General features: G+C 38.5%; 2 protein-coding genes across 12 annotated transcripts; one reads left to right on the forward strand and one right to left on the reverse strand.

Annotated features, from left to right (window-relative positions):
* Window positions 1–5,860: 5,860 nt before the first annotated feature.
* On the forward strand, window positions 5,861–10,754 carry LOC115743741 (probable methyltransferase PMT11). Its single transcript, XM_030678673.2, has 9 exons — window positions 5,861–6,695; window positions 7,096–7,245; window positions 7,359–7,629; window positions 8,261–8,371; window positions 8,605–8,764; window positions 9,007–9,264; window positions 9,345–9,467; window positions 9,794–9,871; window positions 10,084–10,754. The coding sequence occupies exons 1-9, from the start codon at window positions 5,961–5,963 to the stop codon at window positions 10,289–10,291; spliced, it is 2,094 nt and encodes a 697-aa protein (XP_030534533.2). The 5' UTR covers window positions 5,861–5,960; the 3' UTR covers window positions 10,292–10,754.
* A 678-nt stretch (window positions 10,755–11,432) lies between these two features.
* Window positions 11,433–17,308, reverse strand: LOC115743762 (protein HESO1). Of its 11 annotated transcripts, none has more exons than XM_048279191.1 (10): window positions 17,094–17,308; window positions 16,426–16,520; window positions 16,171–16,313; window positions 15,288–15,452; window positions 14,375–14,553; window positions 14,192–14,287; window positions 13,766–13,835; window positions 12,770–12,897; window positions 12,312–12,422; window positions 11,433–12,212 (listed from the first exon to the last, which is right to left on the reverse strand). In XM_048279191.1, exons 3-10 carry the CDS (start codon window positions 16,307–16,309, stop codon window positions 11,772–11,774), a joined length of 1,329 nt encoding a protein of 442 aa, XP_048135148.1. In that variant the 5' UTR covers window positions 16,310–16,313; window positions 16,426–16,520; window positions 17,094–17,308; the 3' UTR covers window positions 11,433–11,771. The 11 variants fall into 11 exon arrangements, with proteins under 11 accessions (XP_048135148.1, XP_048135147.1, XP_048135146.1 ...); XM_048279190.1 differs by having other exon boundaries at window positions 16,171–16,345; XM_048279189.1 differs by having other exon boundaries at window positions 16,986–17,308.
* Between the last annotated feature and the right edge of the window lie 1,588 nt (window positions 17,309–18,896).

Consider the following 18,896-nt stretch of genomic DNA (forward strand, 5'->3'; position numbering starts at 1 on the left):
ATGGGTGGAGAAGTATTGCGGTGATTTGGGGTTGAGAGGGTTAGGAGCTCTTCACCGGAGATGAAGAGGCAGAGGAGTCGTTTGCCTTTGGGAGGGGTGGGTTTGAATTCGACGGCCCTCGTGTGTATGAGCGCGCGGCAGAATTGTCATGGATTTTCTTGTATATTCTATTTAATTGACTTGAAATGATTTTTCGTTTTTTCGTTTTGTTCTTCTATTTTTCGTCGTGGAAATGTATTAATAAGTTAATACCGAATACCTCAAATCTTTTCAATTATATAAAAATCTACATGTAAAATTCATTTCGAAATCACATTGTGATGATAATTTCATTATTCACACTTTGGTAGTCAACGTGTGGAAGAGTTTAGGCTTTATTTGTTTCACCGACGATGAATAATTTGATAAATAATCTAAAAATTGATCATTTATATCACTTGTAATAATAAATGAACGAAAAATATTTTCGTTGCTCGCGAAAATGTGTAGACATTAATTGTTATCGTAATGAAAACACTTTCCATCAACTAACTCATTTCAAACGATGCAAGCGATTATTTTTAAAAAATATTTTCCAAATCATTCGTTATTCTCGAAACAAACAATAGCGGGAAAATTAAGAAAAAAGTCCTAAAACTAATATAATTGCGTTAATTCAGTCCCAAACTTTTTTTTTTTTAGAATTCAATCGAAAGCATTTTGCAATTGTGTCAACTTAGTCCAACCAGCTAATTTTTGTCTGCCGACAAGGGCTCTCCAGTGACATAATATTTTAATTTTTTTTTTAATATTTTACATTTTATTTCTTTTTTTCCTTTTATTTCTTTTCTTTTCCTTTTCTTTCTTCTTTTTTTTTCCTTCCCTCTACTTCCTCTTGCTGGTCGCCGACGAGGGCTAGCTGGTGTGGCCGAGCATCCCTATTGTTGTGCGAGGCGTCGACTTGCCAGCCCAAATTTGGCGAGGCCGAGTCTCACCATTATTGCACAAGGCATCGCCTCGCCAGCCCAGATCTAGTCGGGTTGAGCCTCGCCCAGCGTGGCCTCCATCGCTTGTTAACATCTACATTTATCATATCTTTACGAAATCATTAACGATGGAAAGTCATGCCAAACCCATTCCAAAAGCCTATCTAAAATCCATTGCGGGGTTTGGTACTGTATCCTAAACTCGTCTCTCTAACATTGTAGGGTACATGCAACCTGCAATAGTACTTTATAGTAAACAATAATCTTATGTTAAATGTATGATAGAAAACCTCGTATTTGTAAATGCAACAAGTCATTCAAAACTCGTGTATCGTAGATCTTTGATTAGAATTATAAGGAGTCCAAAACATAACTATGAAAGAACTAAAGATTGACAATCATGAAAATCGAAGGCCCAACAATAATTAGAAGCTAGGTGTAAAATAATGGCCATCGTTAAAATAAAAGTACATTATATTATACATTTTCTTGTTAGCATTCGCAAATTTTTACAATTAAGTAATCTTGAGAGATTTTCCATAATAAGAGTAACTTTGGAAAATCCCAAAATTTTATAATAAATCTTAATACAGTTAATAATCATGTATACTTACTCAACTACTCAAGAAATATAAAGGAGACCGATGGCATTATAATAGTCATACATATTGGCTTTCCAAACTATAAAATCAAATCTCCTATTCTGAATGCCTTCTAATTCCCCAAAAACACTGTCCATATTATTAAGGGTTAATACTACGAAAAATCCTAAACTAGTACACATGTGATAAATTTACCCAAAACTATTTTTTTTTTACCACTACAAACTTCAAACTAGTACACTCTTGACAAATTTACCCTAAACTGGTATACTTGTGACAAATTTACCTTTTGTTAGCTTTCATTAAATTTATCATCAAATTGGTGAGTTAAATAACACGTGGCAATTGTCGGGTGTACGCATTTGGGGTTTTTACTCTTTGTTTATCACATGTGTATCAATTTGAGATTTTTCGTGATATTAATTCAATTTAACGGAAATTAACGGAAGGAAAATTTGTCACGGATCTATCGGTTTGTGATTTTTAGTAGTGAAAAAATTATTTTGGACTAAATTTATCACATATATACCAGTTTAGGGTTTTTTATTGTCAAAAAAATAGTTTGGGATAAATTTATCACAAGCGTATCGGTTTGAAATTTTTTATAATAAAAAAATATTTTAAAATAAATTTGTCATAGGTGTACTAATTTTTAAACAAGAATAGCGCTTTCCAAGACTCGCTTTTCAACAAGACGCTCCAAATCTCGTGAGAAAGTGGATGTCCATTGTCCCCAAAGTTCTTTGGCCCAAGTCAAAGGTCCGAAGAAGAGAATCCCCGCGACAATTGAATTCATCTATTGATTGGTGACTCCGAACGATTTTTTTTAATGATTATTATATTTGATATGCCAAATCATTTTGTACTCAAAAACATTTTTATTGTCTAATTTTTCTTCATCAAACTTTAGAAAATCCATATTCTATAAAAGATAGGAAAAATTGTCAAAAAAGTCTCAATTTTTTGTATTTTTGCTAATTCAGTTTTATATCTTTTAAGTTTGCCGATTCAGTCCTAAATCATTTTACATTTTACAATTTAGTCCTATTGGTAGGAAATAACTGATGTGGACTCTGGATGTCCTACGTGGGACCGCCAACGCTAACGTACATGACTTTTTATAATATTTTAATATTTTTTAAAAATACTTTATATATTTTTTTATTTTTCTGTTTTATTCTTTTATTTTCCTTTTTTTTCATTTTTTTTTCGTCCGGCCAACCTTAGGTGAGGAACGGCATTAAGGAAAAAAAATAAAAAATAGAGGAAAATATTTGTAAAATATTAAAATATTATTGAAATTATCCATGTAAGTGATGATAATGCTACGTCGGACGGTCGGCATCCACGTCGCCGATTTTCGGCTAATAGGACTAAATTGGTAAAAGATGAAAAGTTTTAAAAATAAATCGACAAACTTAAAATGCTTAAAACTGAATTGGAGGTCTATGACTTTTTTGACAATTTTCCCATGAATGATGATTATTCATTTTTATTTTTCTTATGATATCACCTGTTGGCTATTCATTTAAATTTTGTTACGGCATCAATGCTATGAAGCCATTTTGTAAAACAGAATGGGACAACGTGACGTTATCGAGTGATGCTAAACAGGACGAGAAAGTTTAAACATGTAAAATTTATTAGTATACTCTATAATCGAGGATCAGCGAAGTTCACGGATTAAGCTCGTTATAAATAGTATTGAATGGTTTCAGATATATGAACGATGACATTGTGGACACATGTTTTGGCATATATTTATATAGCTCGTTTGCTATTATATTTCATTTCTTGTGCGGTGTCACGATGAATTAATAATAAAATTAATAACTTTCATTGAATGGGGTAAAAAATGCAACATTATTTTCTTTCTTCACCGTTATAGAATTCTTTTCTAGAAAGCAAATATTGAAATAACATATTTCTATTCTTTTTTTTTTTTTTTGGTAATGAACATATTTCTATTGTCTCTATAACTAAAAACGAACGTTAACTCGAAAATTAGTTAACAAAAAAAAAAAATGAGAGAACAACAAGTCGGTTGTCGTACCATAGAGTTAATTAAGAAATTTTAACCAAATGTAACTTTTAGTGGATAGTGAATTCTTTCCTTGGGGAAGTTACAATCGTGCATATAATACTAGTCGAATTCAGTTTTGGTCCCTACACTATATTTCGCTATAATATAGTCCCTCTACTTATTTTTGGAGATAATCTAAGGACAAATTGATTTTGTTATCAAAACGTAGACGGGATATGCTGAGTCGGGATTGCAAGATCAAGGTGTTATCTGCCTTTATTCCTGGAGTGTAAGGGTGCATTCGTTTCGTGAAAAATGACCGATTCAAAAAATATTTTTCAAAAAATGATTATTTATGTCGAATGGAAAAATCAGTCAACGGAAAATGTTTTTATTATTGACAACAATCTATGCCAAATTATTTTTTTAGACGATAAAAAAAATTCATTCATTCATTTTTGTAAACAATGCAAGTGATTAGTTTTTGAAATATTTTTTTTAAATCATTTATTTTTCTCAAAATGAATGCATTTTAGAAGTAATTTTTATTTCGATAATTAAATAAAACCTGAGATAATTATAAAAAAAATGCGAATTGACAATCTCCAATGTGAACCTCGCGGCACACTGACACGCAGTCTGCAAATCTGCACAAACGACTGCACCCTCCGCCATTGCGATTCCCGCCACTCTCCGCCTGCTCCCCCGCCCTCGATCCCGCCACGTAAGCCCTCCCTCCCAACCCCTTGGCTGACGTGTCAGGAATCCATGGCAGTTTCACCAAAATCACCGTGCAACTCAGGTGATCTTATCAAGAATTAGCTCCAGCCACAAAATAAAATAGAGTAGATAATTGGTTTACGGTTAAATAAAGGGAAAAAACCACTAAAAATCCTAAACTATGTCAACTGTGACATATTTATCCCAATTTTTTTTTTGTAACACCAAAAATCACAAACTTTTACTCATGTGACACATTTATCCTAAACTTTTTCATGTGACATCAAAAACCCTAAATTTATATATGTGTGACATATTTACCTCAAAATTTTTTTTTTTACATCAAAAATCTTAAAATTATATCTATGTGATACATTTACCTCAAAATTTGGGATAAATGTGTCACATGCCTATAAGTTTAGAGTTTTTAGTGTCACAATAAAAAGTTAGGGGTAAATGTGTCATACGAGCACAAGTTTGGGGTAAATGTGTCACATGTATACAAGTTTAGGATTTTTTGTGTCACAAAGAAAAGTTTGGGATAAATGTATCATAACGGGCATAGTTTAAGATTTTTGGTGCCTTTTTCCCTTAAATAAATAAATTACCCGCCAAAAAAAGAGAAAGGAGAGAAGTTTGTGGGACGGGTGAAACTCAATTCTGACAAGACCTGTAAAAGGAATTCGAGTCCCACTTTTTTTTTTTAATCGAAAATCCTGAAATTTCGTTAACCGAACAAAAATTTGTCGACATCAAAAATTAAGAAGTCCAACATAAGTTTCGGAGGACAAAGTAGCCAATTGAGGGGAAGTCCGTCTTTTCCCTTGGCCCTGGCCACCCAATCCGCAAGCTTATTCGCCTATCTCGGACAAAAGTCCAGGCTCACAAATTCTAAACGAGCCAACTTCGCTTTGCTTTCCTCAGTCCACGCCCCGGAGAGCTCACGTGCTTAATGCACGCAATCAACTTGAGTGCGTGGACTTAATTCATAACGACTCGGGCAATTGGCTTGCCCGATGCACGCAATCAAACGAGTGCATTTCAAAATCGCAAGGCATTTGCTTGAATCCGTTTGGGTGTTATCAAACGTATTGTGGAGGTCAGTTAGCGAGTAGCCATTTCTCTGCTTTGGAAATCAACTCCGTCGTCTTTACTTTGGTTGACTTGCTCAATTTTTTAAATTGGAAGTATGCTCAGGTCTTTTCTTTTTGGTCCAATGCTCAGGTCTTTTCGACAGGTCAAGATTCCGAGAAAATCCGTGCGCCGATTGATTAGCAAATTGGGTTATTCCACTCGATGATGCTCGACCCAAAAAAAAAAAAAAATCGATGATGCGGGTGATATTTATGTAATTAGATAAGCCAGTAATGAGTTTGCTTCATTTATTGTCAGAGGATCGGATTGAATTAATATTTTTTATTAGAAAATTAATGATGTAATATTTCGGGGTCAGCCCCTTTTTTTCATAAAAGGAAATAAATATTAAATACGATAAAGTGACGGTGTGCTCTCTCTCTCTCTCTTCTTTCTCTCTCTTCAGTGGGAGTCACCGTCACGACGATGAGACGGAGGTCGCAGATCCAGTAAGCCTATACTCTCTCTCTCTCTCTCTCTCTCTTTCTGTATAGGCAGGGAATAGCAATCTGGTGGATGATGAAGCCATTCAACAATGTGGATCTGCTGAGGACTCCGGTGATCGTCAAGCTCTTGGCGTTCGCCTCCATCTCCTTCGTCTTCTTCTACTTGGGCAAGCACTGGTCCGAGTCCGACGGCTATGGCCAGCTCATCTTCTTCTCCTCCTCCTCCTCCGACGCCGCCGCCCGTCACAGGCCTCCTCCCTCCGTCGCCCTCTCCCCGAATTTCAACAAGTCCTTCGACGTCTCCTCCCTCATACCTCAGAACCAAACCCTAGCCCTCGCGCCACCGCCTACTTCGCCTCTGCTGGATGGGACAGCCGCCGCCGCATCGCCTCCTCCTCCTCCTCCTCCGCCTCCGCCCCCGCCTCCGCCTCCGCCTCCGCCTGCGGAGATCACGAGGTTCGGGATCGTGGACGAGAATGGGATGATGACCGACGACTTCGAGGTAGGGCAGTTCGATCCGGAGTTTGTCGACGAGTGGGCGAATAATGCGACTGAGATTGAAGGGACGGGGGGCGAAGAGATTGGGGCGAGGGTTAAGGTTCAGAGGTACGAGCTTTGCCCGGAGAGCATGAGGGAGTACATTCCTTGTTTGGACAATGCTGAGCCCATCAAAAGGTTGAATTCGACGGAGAGAGGCGAGAGATTTGAGCGACATTGTCCGGGGAAAGATAAGGGTTTGAGTTGCTTGGTTCCGCCTCCGAAAGGGTACCGGCCTAAAATTCCTTGGCCAAAGAGCCGGGACCAGGTAATTCGTCGTTTGATGACTTTAGATTGTCCTCTTCGTCTTCGAATATTAGAGAAATTGAAGCACATGTGAAGACAATGCACACCTTTAAAGAATTCCGTTCGCAGTTATAATGTTTTGGGAATTTGGAGTGGTGTCAATTTCCGTTGCCTTTTGCATTCAGTTATGAAATGGACTTAACAGAAGAACACTGTGCAGTCTCTATTCCCAAAAAAAAAAAAAGGTTTTTATCACCTTGATTGTGTTGCCAATCTACGACTCTCTTAACTGTGGACTTCAATAATTGGATAAGAAGTTTTAGCACCTTAAACAGCTGCCAAATCCTTACCGAAACAGGTATTTGAGCTTCTTTTGGTCCTTAGTACGGTCAATTCATTGTAAAGAAATTTCCAACATTCAGGTTTGGTACTACAATGTTCCGCACACTCGACTGGCTGAAGACAAAGGAGGGCAGAACTGGATCTACAAAGAGAAAGACAAGTTTAAATTTCCTGGAGGTGGTACTCAATTTATTCATGGAGCAGACCAATACCTGGATCAGATTTCTCAGGTCTTTAATTTGTATCAGTTACTCTAATGCCAAAGGAAGTTCTGAGTCGGATCCATGAGGATAATTGGTTAATCTTGCATGACTGATGTTGAATTTTCTACTCGTACTTGTAGATGGTGCCTGACATTGGTTTTGGTCGACACACGCGAGTTGCTTTGGATGTTGGATGTGGTGTTGCAAGTTTTGGTGCCTATTTGCTGTCTCGAAATGTCGTAACTTTGTCCATAGCTCCAAAAGATGTTCATGAAAATCAAATTCAGTTTGCACTTGAGCGAGGTGTGCCTGCAATGGTGGCAGCATTTGCAACTCGACGCTTGCTATATCCAAGTCAAGCTTTTGACATGATTCACTGTTCTCGATGCAGAATAAACTGGACTCGTGACGGTAGTGACTCATGTCTCTTACCATCTTTTCATATGTGGCGCGATACCGATTGATAGTTGCTGTAAAATGTTGGGGTTTGCAATTGTTAATCGAGTATACTGGCTGACTTGGTGATCCTTAAAGGCAAATTGTCCCCATGCAAGTCAGCATAATCTCTGTTCCCATGTCTAATCTTAGAGACATCAAATGAAGAGAGATGAATGTGATTCAATTTGCTTATTTGGTTTCATGTTCTTGAGTTACAAGGAAAGGCTTAAAAAAGTATCAAGTCCCTTGCATGCAAATAGATTGCTTGGTTCAGGTGGAATCTGCGGATGAGATTATCCTGTACCTAGTACTCATGAATGTGCATATTGCATGTTCTCCTAAAAATCAGCAAAGTGGAAGAAATTATCTCTTATTCCTACACATTTTCATTTTTCATACTTTCAGCTTTGTGAAATGGGAGGGGAGGCTTCGACAAAAAAAAAAAATGGGAGGGAGGTCATTATTTCAAAATTTTGGAAAAATTTCTCAGTATGTTTCCTATCTGCATGGCAACCTTTCAAGATAAGTTCATTTATTGTTTCACACTCCATTTAGTCTTCATATGTTCTGATTTTGTTCTTACTCTTTGCATCATGCGGTGAAGATGGTATTTTGCTGCTTGAGGTCAACAGGATGCTTCGGGCTGGAGGATACTTTGTCTGGGCTGCACAGCCAGTTTACAAACACGAGGTTATTCTAGAGGAACAATGGGAAGGTAGCGGACACGGATTTTCTTTTCCTTTTTTACTATTGTAGGATGTTCCATGTTTTTCTGTGTGATTTTTCCTCTGAAAGCTGGTCACCTGAATTGAGCATCTGTTTGCTTCCACTTGGACTGAATTGAAACCTGGTAGTTTATCTACTGGGTCAGTAAAGTATCATTGTTGGATAAGTATGAAAGATTCTGCCATTGGGTATTAACTTATCATCTTGAACTTTTGCGTGCAGAGATGCTTAATCTTACTACTCGTCTTTGCTGGGAAGTTGTGAAAAAGGAGGGACAAATTTCAATATGGCGAAAGCCATTGAACAACAGCTGTTACCTGAGCCGTGATCCAGGGACCACACCTCCACTTTGTGGACCTGAGGACGATCCTGACAATGTCTGGTATTACGCTTTCTTTGCTCTGTTGTATTATATGGTGATTTTGGTGCAAGACATCCATTTCGTGCAAAAAGAGAAAAGGACATACTGTTTTGTTTCTAGATGATTTAGTCATACATGGAAAGTTAATCAATCAATGGCTAGCCATGATAATTTATTCTGTTGTCAAGTTGGTAGAGTGTCACATTGATGATCTGTGTTTTTTCTGGGGCTTTTTACCACTGACATTTACATGATCATGTCAGGTATGTTGATCTGAAAACATGTATTACACGACTTCCTGAGAATGGATATGGAGCACATGTTACCGCATGGCCTGCACGATTGCAAACGCCACCTGATAGGCTCCAGAGCATCCAAATGGATGCTTACATATCCAGAAAAGAACTATTCAAGGCAGAATCAAAATATTGGGACGATATAATAGCAAGCTATGTTCGAGCTTTTAACTGGAAAAAATATAAAATGAGAAACGTGTTGGACATGAGAGCTGGCTTTGGAGGGTATTGTAGCCATTCTCCTCATCCTATTTTTCCCCTTTTGAGTATAGTTGTAACTCAATTGTTTGTGTTGATTTTGGCAGGTTTGCAGCAGCACTAATTGCTCAGCGACTTGATTGCTGGGTTCTGAATGTGGTTCCTGTTAGTGGCCCCAACACATTGCCTGTCATATATGACCGTGGCCTTATTGGAGTTATGCATGACTGGTACTTGACCTCCACTATTCTATGTATCTCATCGTAATTGCCAGTATTTACGTTCCAATTTAAATAGCCTTTTATGGTTTTCTTTCCATCATAAGCAGTGCTGCTCTTTGAGACTTAATCACTTGCAATGGTGTTTGGCTTGCGCGCTTCTAGACAGATACTCTTTGGCTTTTAAACTGCTATCAGCCTATTTATACTTAAACAGAAATAAGTTTCAGTTTTTGTATGATTTTTTATGTTTTTGTGTGGACTCTTCATCCTGCCCAACATCCCTTATTTTTGTGAGTTCACACAGTGATTATTGTATGGTTGAATGGTTGTATTAGGTGTGAGCCCTTTGATACATATCCCAGGACTTACGATCTGTTGCATGCAGCCGGCCTCTTCTCTGTGGAGAAAAAGAGGTATTACTTATTCTCTTGGTCTGAAGGGCGGTAGATGGGATTGGTCTATCTTCTCTTTCCTTTCTCAGGGACTTCTATGGTTTCTCTGTAGATCATAGCAAGTTCTTTCTGGATTCATTTGTTATCTACCTAAATGCTTTGGAAAAATCTGCGGATTCGTATAAAGCATCTCTTTCTGAGTAATTTCTGCTGTCTTTGTTTCTATGTGTCAGATGCAACATGTCCACTATAATGCTTGAGATGGATAGGATTTTAAGACCTGGTGGGCGTGTATATATTCGTGATTCACTCTCTGTCATGGATGACCTTCAAGAAATCGGCAAGGCCATGGGTTGGCAGGTTACTTTGAGAGACACTGCTGAGGGTCCTCATGCCAGTTATAGGATTTTGACATGCGATAAGCACCTTTTGCGTGCTTGACAGCAGTTGGAAGAAAGTTAAATCTGAGATCTCATTGTTGACCCCACAGAGGCGAATGCCAACTGATATTGACGACCAAGATGATGCATACAGGAGCACCAATCGAACTGCATCTAAAGAGAATTATCCGGCGTTCAGGATATTTATATATATGCTTTGCGGGGATCTCACAAGTCCATGACAGCAACGACATGGAACGTGGTAGGCATCGGTGCTACTTTGATTGCTGGTATACAACACATACGAAAATGGATGTCAAAGAAAAGTCTCTTGTAATTTAGACTGTATTGTCATAGTGCTAACAATTTTTTGGTTCAAAGCAGTAACTACTTTTCTACTGATGAAGCTGGAAATACGGGATAGATATTTGGTTCTTCATTATAGGATACGTGGCAATTGCAAAGAGCAACTTTTCTCGTGTATTACGGTTCTTTGAATAACTGCAACCAATCAATGGTTTGTATATGGTTTCTCTCTTATTACATCTCTTTTCGGAGAGTTCCTTCAGAAAGGTGATATAAAGCTAATCAGAGCCTCGGTTTTTCTCTTATCAGATCATAGCATCACTTAAGATAGATCGCATTGCAGTGTGAAGAACTCTATGGACCTTTCTGATCACAAACGTGGTAGTATATCAGGTCAACCCCCGACCAAACTTAGCTCATATCAGATGTCCCTCGTTTGTTTTTCCAAAGCTCTGATTTTTTGCTTCTACTAGACAGGATGGCTCCTAATAGTGTTTGCCCTGAACAACTCCAGCAAAAAGGTAAAAACCGCCATCTTATTAGTGCTCGGGAATCTAAAATCACGTTTACCGCGCGGCCTTCCTGTCCCGTTCGTGCTGCTAGTGCTCAATAGCCCTCGACGCTAAGTGAGTCTAAGACTTACATTCACTTGAAAACTATCAAGCGCATGTCAAGATATTAATTACAGCGCCCGACGCTAAGTCTTAAGACTACATTCACTTGAAAACGATCGAGCGCATGTCAAGATATCAATTACGTTCACAAGGCAAGCTTGCCAAGTCGGCTGGATAACTGCAGCAGGAAGAGTATAAGTTCCTTTTCTTGACGCTCAGATCAAAACAGCCAACACAACATGAAGCTAGCGAGTCACATGCAGGTCAGCGAAATTGAGGGGGTAACAATATAAGGAAATATGCCAAATCTTCTTGCAAAGAAAAGGATGCGAATACCTTACCAGAGTTTTGGACTTGCCAAAAAATCCAAAAACCTCGGGGTTTTCACATACTTCTTATCCTCATCCAATTCAATCATCAATATTTTTATTCTCTCTTTGCCCCTTCGAGGTTAATAGTCTTAGAACCTCTAACGACCCTTCTGCTCTCGGAATTCCATCACACTTGGATGAAAGCAAAACAAAAGTAGCCAGAGCAAACCAAAAGCCTGGAGGGAATCCACAGGGAGAGTTGCTCAAGCCCCCTCATCCAACTTGACACCCTTCACTTATCGACAATTACTCAGCTAGATCGAGGCCTCCACATTTGCTGCGGTTTACTAGGATGATGTTGCTGAGTCGATGTTTGGGGGATCGAATCATTTGAAGGTTGGTGATGTGGTTTGGTCACAGCTGAGCTGTGGGCAAAACTTTGTGCAGGCCCCTGATGGTTGTTCCTCGTTCTCTGATGTTGATGCTGCATTTGGGACGGTGACTTTAATGCTCTCTGATTCCATGGCATCAGGCCAAGGCGACCTCCTTTGTAACTTCCATTTCTGACTGGTGTCTGTGTCAAAAACTGTACTTCATGTGGCCTGACCAGCGCGGCAAGAATAGTGGTCTGGTTATGACTGTATGAAGTAAGCCAATGGTGGGTTACTTCAAAAGCTTCTGAGATTCTCTTAAGTTGTCTGGAGCTAACAGCCCTCGCAGTATTCTCTGGCTGCTCAAAAGGATCCTCAATCTGACATGCCATCAGAAGTGAGATCCATAATTAGTAGCAGCGGGAATTGAAAAAGCAGATCCTATTAAAGAATAAGTTACGAAAAATAAAGGTAGTTACGAATAGAGCGTAAGTCTGGGGCATCCATCTCATGTTATTCCTTATTTCTTCCCACTGTCCTGTATATGGGCAAATCCCAAGCTCTGGTGCCTTCAGATTTAAGCCCGAAAACTGCAATGCCCATAATTAAATTACACTTAGGAGACTCAAGCATGTCCATAAATTACCATCTCCACCACCAAGCTTTTCTACTCACGCATGTAAGCAAAACCACTCTTCGGCAGGAAAAATTAGCATCGCCAAGATTCTAAAAGGAAAACGCAAACAAACTAAACGTGAATGAAACAGCTGAAGAATCGCCAGCACAGAAAGCTTGAACTGCCTTACTTCAAGACTATGTAATGTATCAAATAACATGCGAGTGCGAGTGATTGTATACCATCGTTCACTCCTAAAAAATTCTCCTAGCAGTAATTTGACCAATCACAAAAACAGTATCGAAGAAATTCAGAGGTTACCTTAGCAAAAAATGATACAAAAAGCTCCGACAATGAACTTCGGTTTGGCCTTGATATGCTTGATTTGAACCTGGCTATGTTAGCGGCACAGGTTTCTGCTATTTGCCTTTCTGCATCAGCCCTCACACCTGAGTCATGTTCATTAAATAGTATCTCAACTCATTAATTGTCTTGCAACTTGCTAAAGTTCATCCATCCTTTGTGATGGCCATAAAATTGATCTCAACACATTACAACTTTCATGCAACAAAAGGCTAGCCGAAGTATGATGCAAGAGAATGCTCGAAACATTCTGCAACTTTACATCATGATGATAGTTAAAGTCACGAGAAGTAGGTTGTAACTTTATTGCAGGTTCGACGGAATCTAAGGAAGCCATAAAATTTCCACTATGGAACACTGACAACCCAATTAATTGACAAATAAAAATAGCATTTGGAGTATAAAGAGTGTTTTGCTTAACAGTAAAATGATTAAGTTATGAAATTCAGTAATCCTAAAAGCCTCTCTGTATGTCTCATAACCAAATATCCAAAATTACTGCAGTTGCAATGTCAATAATAGGTTCTTCATCTGTATAGTCACTACATTCACTGCCTTAGGTGAGAGTTCTGACTTAGTGATTACTTAACCCTCTCAAATTATAAACTCGTAATTAGTGAGGAAATGATAGAGTGATCTTTCCACACAAACACACACACAAAGAAAATCTCTGCTCTCTTCATGCAACTTTCATTTATTGTACACCAATCAAGTTTTTAGGAGAGAACACCAAAATTACACACCCAAGGCATGCTGATTTATTATGATGTACGAAGAAAACAGATGACTCAACACATTAAAAAGAGCAATGAAAGACACTAACTATGATAATAGAAGTGATGCAACTAAACAGCAAAGGTGTCTGACCAAAAAACAAAAAAGCAAAAGTGGAGATATACACAGACAATCTAAGAAAATCAAACTCGTTTTTTATCTAGAGTGAAGCCAAAATACCTTGGAGATCATCAATGGCACTATGAGGGTAGATGTCTCTCAGAGGAGGTAAAATTGCTGGCGCGCAAGTCTGTAACAAAATCAATTAATGAAATATGTGATAAACAATTTTGAAGTCAGAAAGTGTCTAGAAGCCATCACGTGTTATTACAATTAAGGTTGTGTGTCAGCTTACTAAATTATAATCTGTCATTGGGCTTTGTCAAAGAGCATCCTAAGGGCAAAACTTGTGAAGCACTGCTATGCATAAAGATTTTACTTTCGAGAATCTGGAATTGAGTAGTGCCATGATTTTGCAATTCACAACAAAAGTAAATATCAAAAACCACCTGTGTGCTTTGGCAATCAGTCTACACATCTTTAGAAATCAAACATGCAACCACCCTCTGACATTTCTAAAGCATGATTAGTGTTGTAAAAGCTCACCTGAAAATGAAAGATCACGAGCAAACTAAGAGCGAAAGAGTTGAAGGACCCAGTCTTTGGATTGTTTATGTCATGACACTTAGCCCATTCCTTGACCTATGCAGGCAGAGAGAAAGAATAGATAAAACAATAAAAGAAGACGCATATCAGCAAGTATTGTGTTCTTTTCTAATTTGAACATACAAGCAAAACCATATCTCGAAAGCGTCCATCAATCTCACTGATCCAGAACAAGAACTTTGACTTAATGTAGCCGTGCAAATTATCAATTGAAATGTCGCAAGAGATGCTCGTGTCTTTGCTCTCAATCTTCAAAATGGGTACCCTAGCATGGGCAATGAACTGCAACCTGCGCCACACACCTGCAAAAAACACTGCCATTATAGCAAGCAACATGAATATGGCGACAAAATAAAACCAGACTACAGTAGAAGGAGATGCATCCTCCGAGGAAGTGTCACAGCCTAATGCATTGGAGGCAACCTACAGAACAGATTTTTTCCAGGAAAGAGATATTCCCCGTGCTCAACAATCAGGGTTTTCCATGAAACGCCTGGTAATTTTAACAGAATTTAGCCAACATGCAACCTTTGTTCAACCGAAAACCTTTCCTGAGCTAGCCTTTACAGAAGTAGAAATTTCTCGATAAAAAGCTCTACAGAAGAGCTACTGAATATCTCAAAAGAAATATTCCTCTAAAGGTCTGCTGCTGTATGTCACCATCACCATACTAATCACTCAAGAATATCAAAGAAAACTAGCATTCTAACATTCACAGATAGCAGAAATAACCCAACTGATATTATTTACAAAATGATACATAACCCAGGAGCATGTCATTCTAATGTATTAATATGTAATTATAGCTAAGTCTTCCTACCTCTTTCCTTTTTTTATTTCTGCAATCAAAAAATCTTTCCAGGTCAGTGAATTCTCCAATATGAAAGTTCAAGGGTAAGTTGTCAAAACATCAAATTGCACTATGAAGCAAAGTCCGATTTGCAACACATTTTTTCTATCACTTCAGAAGCTGTTTGCAGATTTTGATATGGACACAGCAGTTATATTTTAGAGGAAAAACAAAAGCAACACTCACCTTTCTCTCTCAAGGCTATCAATAAGTCTCCTAATAGCGCCTGCTTACGTTTCTTTCCAGCAGCCGAGATATATGAACCATTGGGCAACTGAACAGAGATATCCAGGTCCCCCTGTCTAGTGAAAAGATTAGACACAAATGACCCAAAAGGTTCCACAGTTGCACCTGTTAAAATCACAAGATAAACCGCATGTCAATGAAGAATCTCTTGACATGTGTTATCTGATGAGGTATTGCTAGGATTATTCCTCTTCTAATTTTCTTTTAGAGGTTCAGAACCATTCACACAGCCGTTGGATGGTCCTCCAGCATGATGATTGACATTGTACTGCTTCCTTCAAACGCTTGTTAAGTGCTTGATTCCTAAAGACAAAAGCCAACAGCCTTTACAGAAACTATTTGCTGCTTTAGGACTAGCACCTAATCCATAGTATCTGACATAAACTCAGATAAATTTAGAGAACAGCAATTCGTTTCTTTCAAATATTTTTGTCAGAAATAGAAAGCACAGTAGCTGAAGAAATTTTTTTTAATACAAAATCGAAACAAAAGCAGCTTTTAATCGTTTCCATTTCTAATTTGCTACTCCATATCTTTAGTAGATTGTCTGTTCTTCAGTGGCTTCCCCCTTTTCAGCCACATACAACTACCCCACAATAACCTAATTCCCTCGAGGAATTATTTTGGTGTTAAATCGAAAGGCATGCAATGGGAACTAGGTAGAAAGGGGTTCCTTCTACTAAAAATAGTTGCCTTATACAACTTGTTAGTGCAGCTATTTTATTACTCTTCTCTTTTTCTTTTTTCTTTTTTTTTTTGTGTGTGTTTTGGGGGGTTTTGTGGTTGTGGGGGGGGGGGGGTGTTATTCAACAGAAATCATTACCTCTCAAACTTTCCACGGATTCGATAACCTTTCGCAATTCATCTATGATATGAAATCGAATCACCCAATCCTGTTGTTGCGGTTTTACTGCTGTTAGGATGTCGTTTATAACAAAATCCAAAGCTCTGTATGCACCCATTTCACTGCTGTCACGATAGAAAGAAAATGCTTTCAACTGTGTGAAAAGATGTTGCTCAAGGACAACTTTTGGCAGCACTATGCAAGCATACAACAAAACGAATACCCAAAACCCACCAGGTAAGATGAACTCAATGGCAAGTCGGAAAGACCATTTTGGATTGCATATCACAGTGAGTTATGCAATGGTCCATTAAAGCGACCACCATTTCCTGAAAATTATTCGATTTTCTTGTTAGACAATGTTAATCTGAATTGTAGTGTTGTCAAGTCAAATGAACTAATTATGAGAAGTTCACTGCGATTGCGATATATGTATACAAGCTGATTTTTTTGGTCGAAGTATACAAGCTGATCGACCAGTTGGAACTGAGTCTGATGATCAATATTTGATCATGAAACTCACGCGAAACTAAAGCTCTATCACAGGAAAACAAGTGAAAGAGCTCTAGTCGCAAAATTTTAAAGGAAAAGGATGAAAAACAAGATCTACCGAGTATCTGAGGTTCGGAAAAGTCAGGACAAACACTAGAACGGTAGACCTGGATACATATATGGCAAAGAACTGGAAGAGCATTGAGTTGGACAAATTACAGCCACCCAATAGACACCCATCAAACAATTGAAATTGCAATGAAACCCGCGTCAAATGCCGATATCGGAAACACGATATGCACCTCAGAACTCACTATCAACCAGCCAAGCGCCAGTGACCATCTTCAATTGGACATATAGACAAGCACCTGAACGGCAATCAAGCGAAACCCACCGAAAGGAAAACTCACATCAGCTGCAGAAGCTCAATCGCCCATTCTGAAGCCGATCGAACTCTACCCAAGTGTTCTCATCGGTCTCGGTCACGGAGAAAGTCAAGCCATCGAAAAGATTCTCGCACCAATGAGACGCGGCCAGTCTGAACATGTCTAAAGGCGAGCGGCGAGATTTCTCTTTTTTTTTTTTTAACCTTAGCGAGGTGGGTTGTTCATCGTACACCTTTTCCTGTGGAGGACCGAACCGTAAAGACAGTGTCTTTCCGACATCATATATACTCAGAGAGACAAAAAAAAAAAAAATCGAGTCTTGAAAATGTAAGCGAGGGGCTTCTTCGGATTGAGGTTATGCTTCAGTGATTTTGCGAGACTGCGCCCTAATTGGAATTTTGGGCCTCGCTCTGATCTGCAATTGAAATTCTTGATTTTTCTTTTTGAGGAAAATCTCAACTACAAGCACAACTTTCATTCACATGTCACTGCATACGTTTCTTTTGCTACCAGGTTGCGACTCGAGCTTTTCTTCATTAGATTTCGAGTTGGAGTTCCTATCAGCCACATTATTTATCGAAATGTCGAATTCCATACGGAAATGTTGCTATGACTCTCGCCCTTTTTGGTGTCCTTTGAAAGCAAAGGTGATTCGATTTTCACGAGTTCTAATCCTTGGCTTTCGGATGCGCACCGGTCGATTTTGGAAGTTGGACGTATAAAGTAGTGTGTGCAAATGAAACGGAAGAAGCGCATGTTGGTAGAATAGTCTTCTCAATCTCTTAACTTACGTGTTGTGCAATCAAAGTTGATGTGATTCATCACAAAGGAACAACAACGTAGCTACAAGAAGTGGGTAATTAGTACATATCAAACATTCATGCTGACAATGGTGCAAATCCAACCAGCAACGAACATACTCGCCTTAAAAAAGAAACTAGGGTTCGACTCTTCTAGCCCTCATCGGTTGATTCCGTCCTAGATGTCGAGTCTTCGGCTGGTCTCGATCTGAGAGTGATTGCCGATTCGAGCCAAGTTCACTATGCATAACCTAAAAACTATGTCGCTGCCCTTTCCAAATGTGGTATGTGCATGCGTATAGAGTCACAACCCTAGATATGGGACGAGGAGACGTTGTAGCGAAAGAGATAAAGGCAGTGTCTTTGGAAAGCTAATCTCTTCCAACGTCGCCTACCACATTCGAGCTTTCGTTAATACTCATTTTAAATTCCAAACTTAAAATAGAAAGAAACCGATCAACCGGAGTACTTAATAGGAGACCAACAGTTGATAGACTCCAAACCACATCAAGGCATTCGATCGTATTGATGAACGGATCTCTTGTTCTGGTTCAATCTAGATAACTACACATTAATTGAAGAATCCACTCCATTGATCAATCGAATTACGCTTCGTGATCGCACTAGTTAATAATCAAGGACAAAAACACGATCATATCGAATAAGAGGAATACAAATATTAGGGAAAATTGTGCAAAAAGTCATAGATCTATTGTGCGTATCAAATAAATTAAATATATGTATATATATAAATTTCCACACTAGTAATTTCAATTGTGCCAATTTTGTCCTAAAATTTTTGACAACTTCTCAATTCGGTCTTGAACCTTTTAATTGTATCAATTTAATCGTATATCATTTAATAACTTGTCTATTCAATTCCAAATATTTTAATAATTTGTTAACTTAGTCCTTCCGGGTTCCGGTCAATATTGGGCGAAAGTCATTAATATGGCGACAACCGCCGCTCGCATGAACAATTTATTAAAAAAATTTAATATTTTTTATTCTTTTTCTTTTCTTTCTT

Source organism: Rhodamnia argentea, chromosome 5 (genome assembly GCF_020921035.1).
Source record: "Rhodamnia argentea isolate NSW1041297 chromosome 5, ASM2092103v1, whole genome shotgun sequence".
NCBI classification, from domain to species: domain Eukaryota; kingdom Viridiplantae; phylum Streptophyta; class Magnoliopsida; order Myrtales; family Myrtaceae; genus Rhodamnia; species Rhodamnia argentea.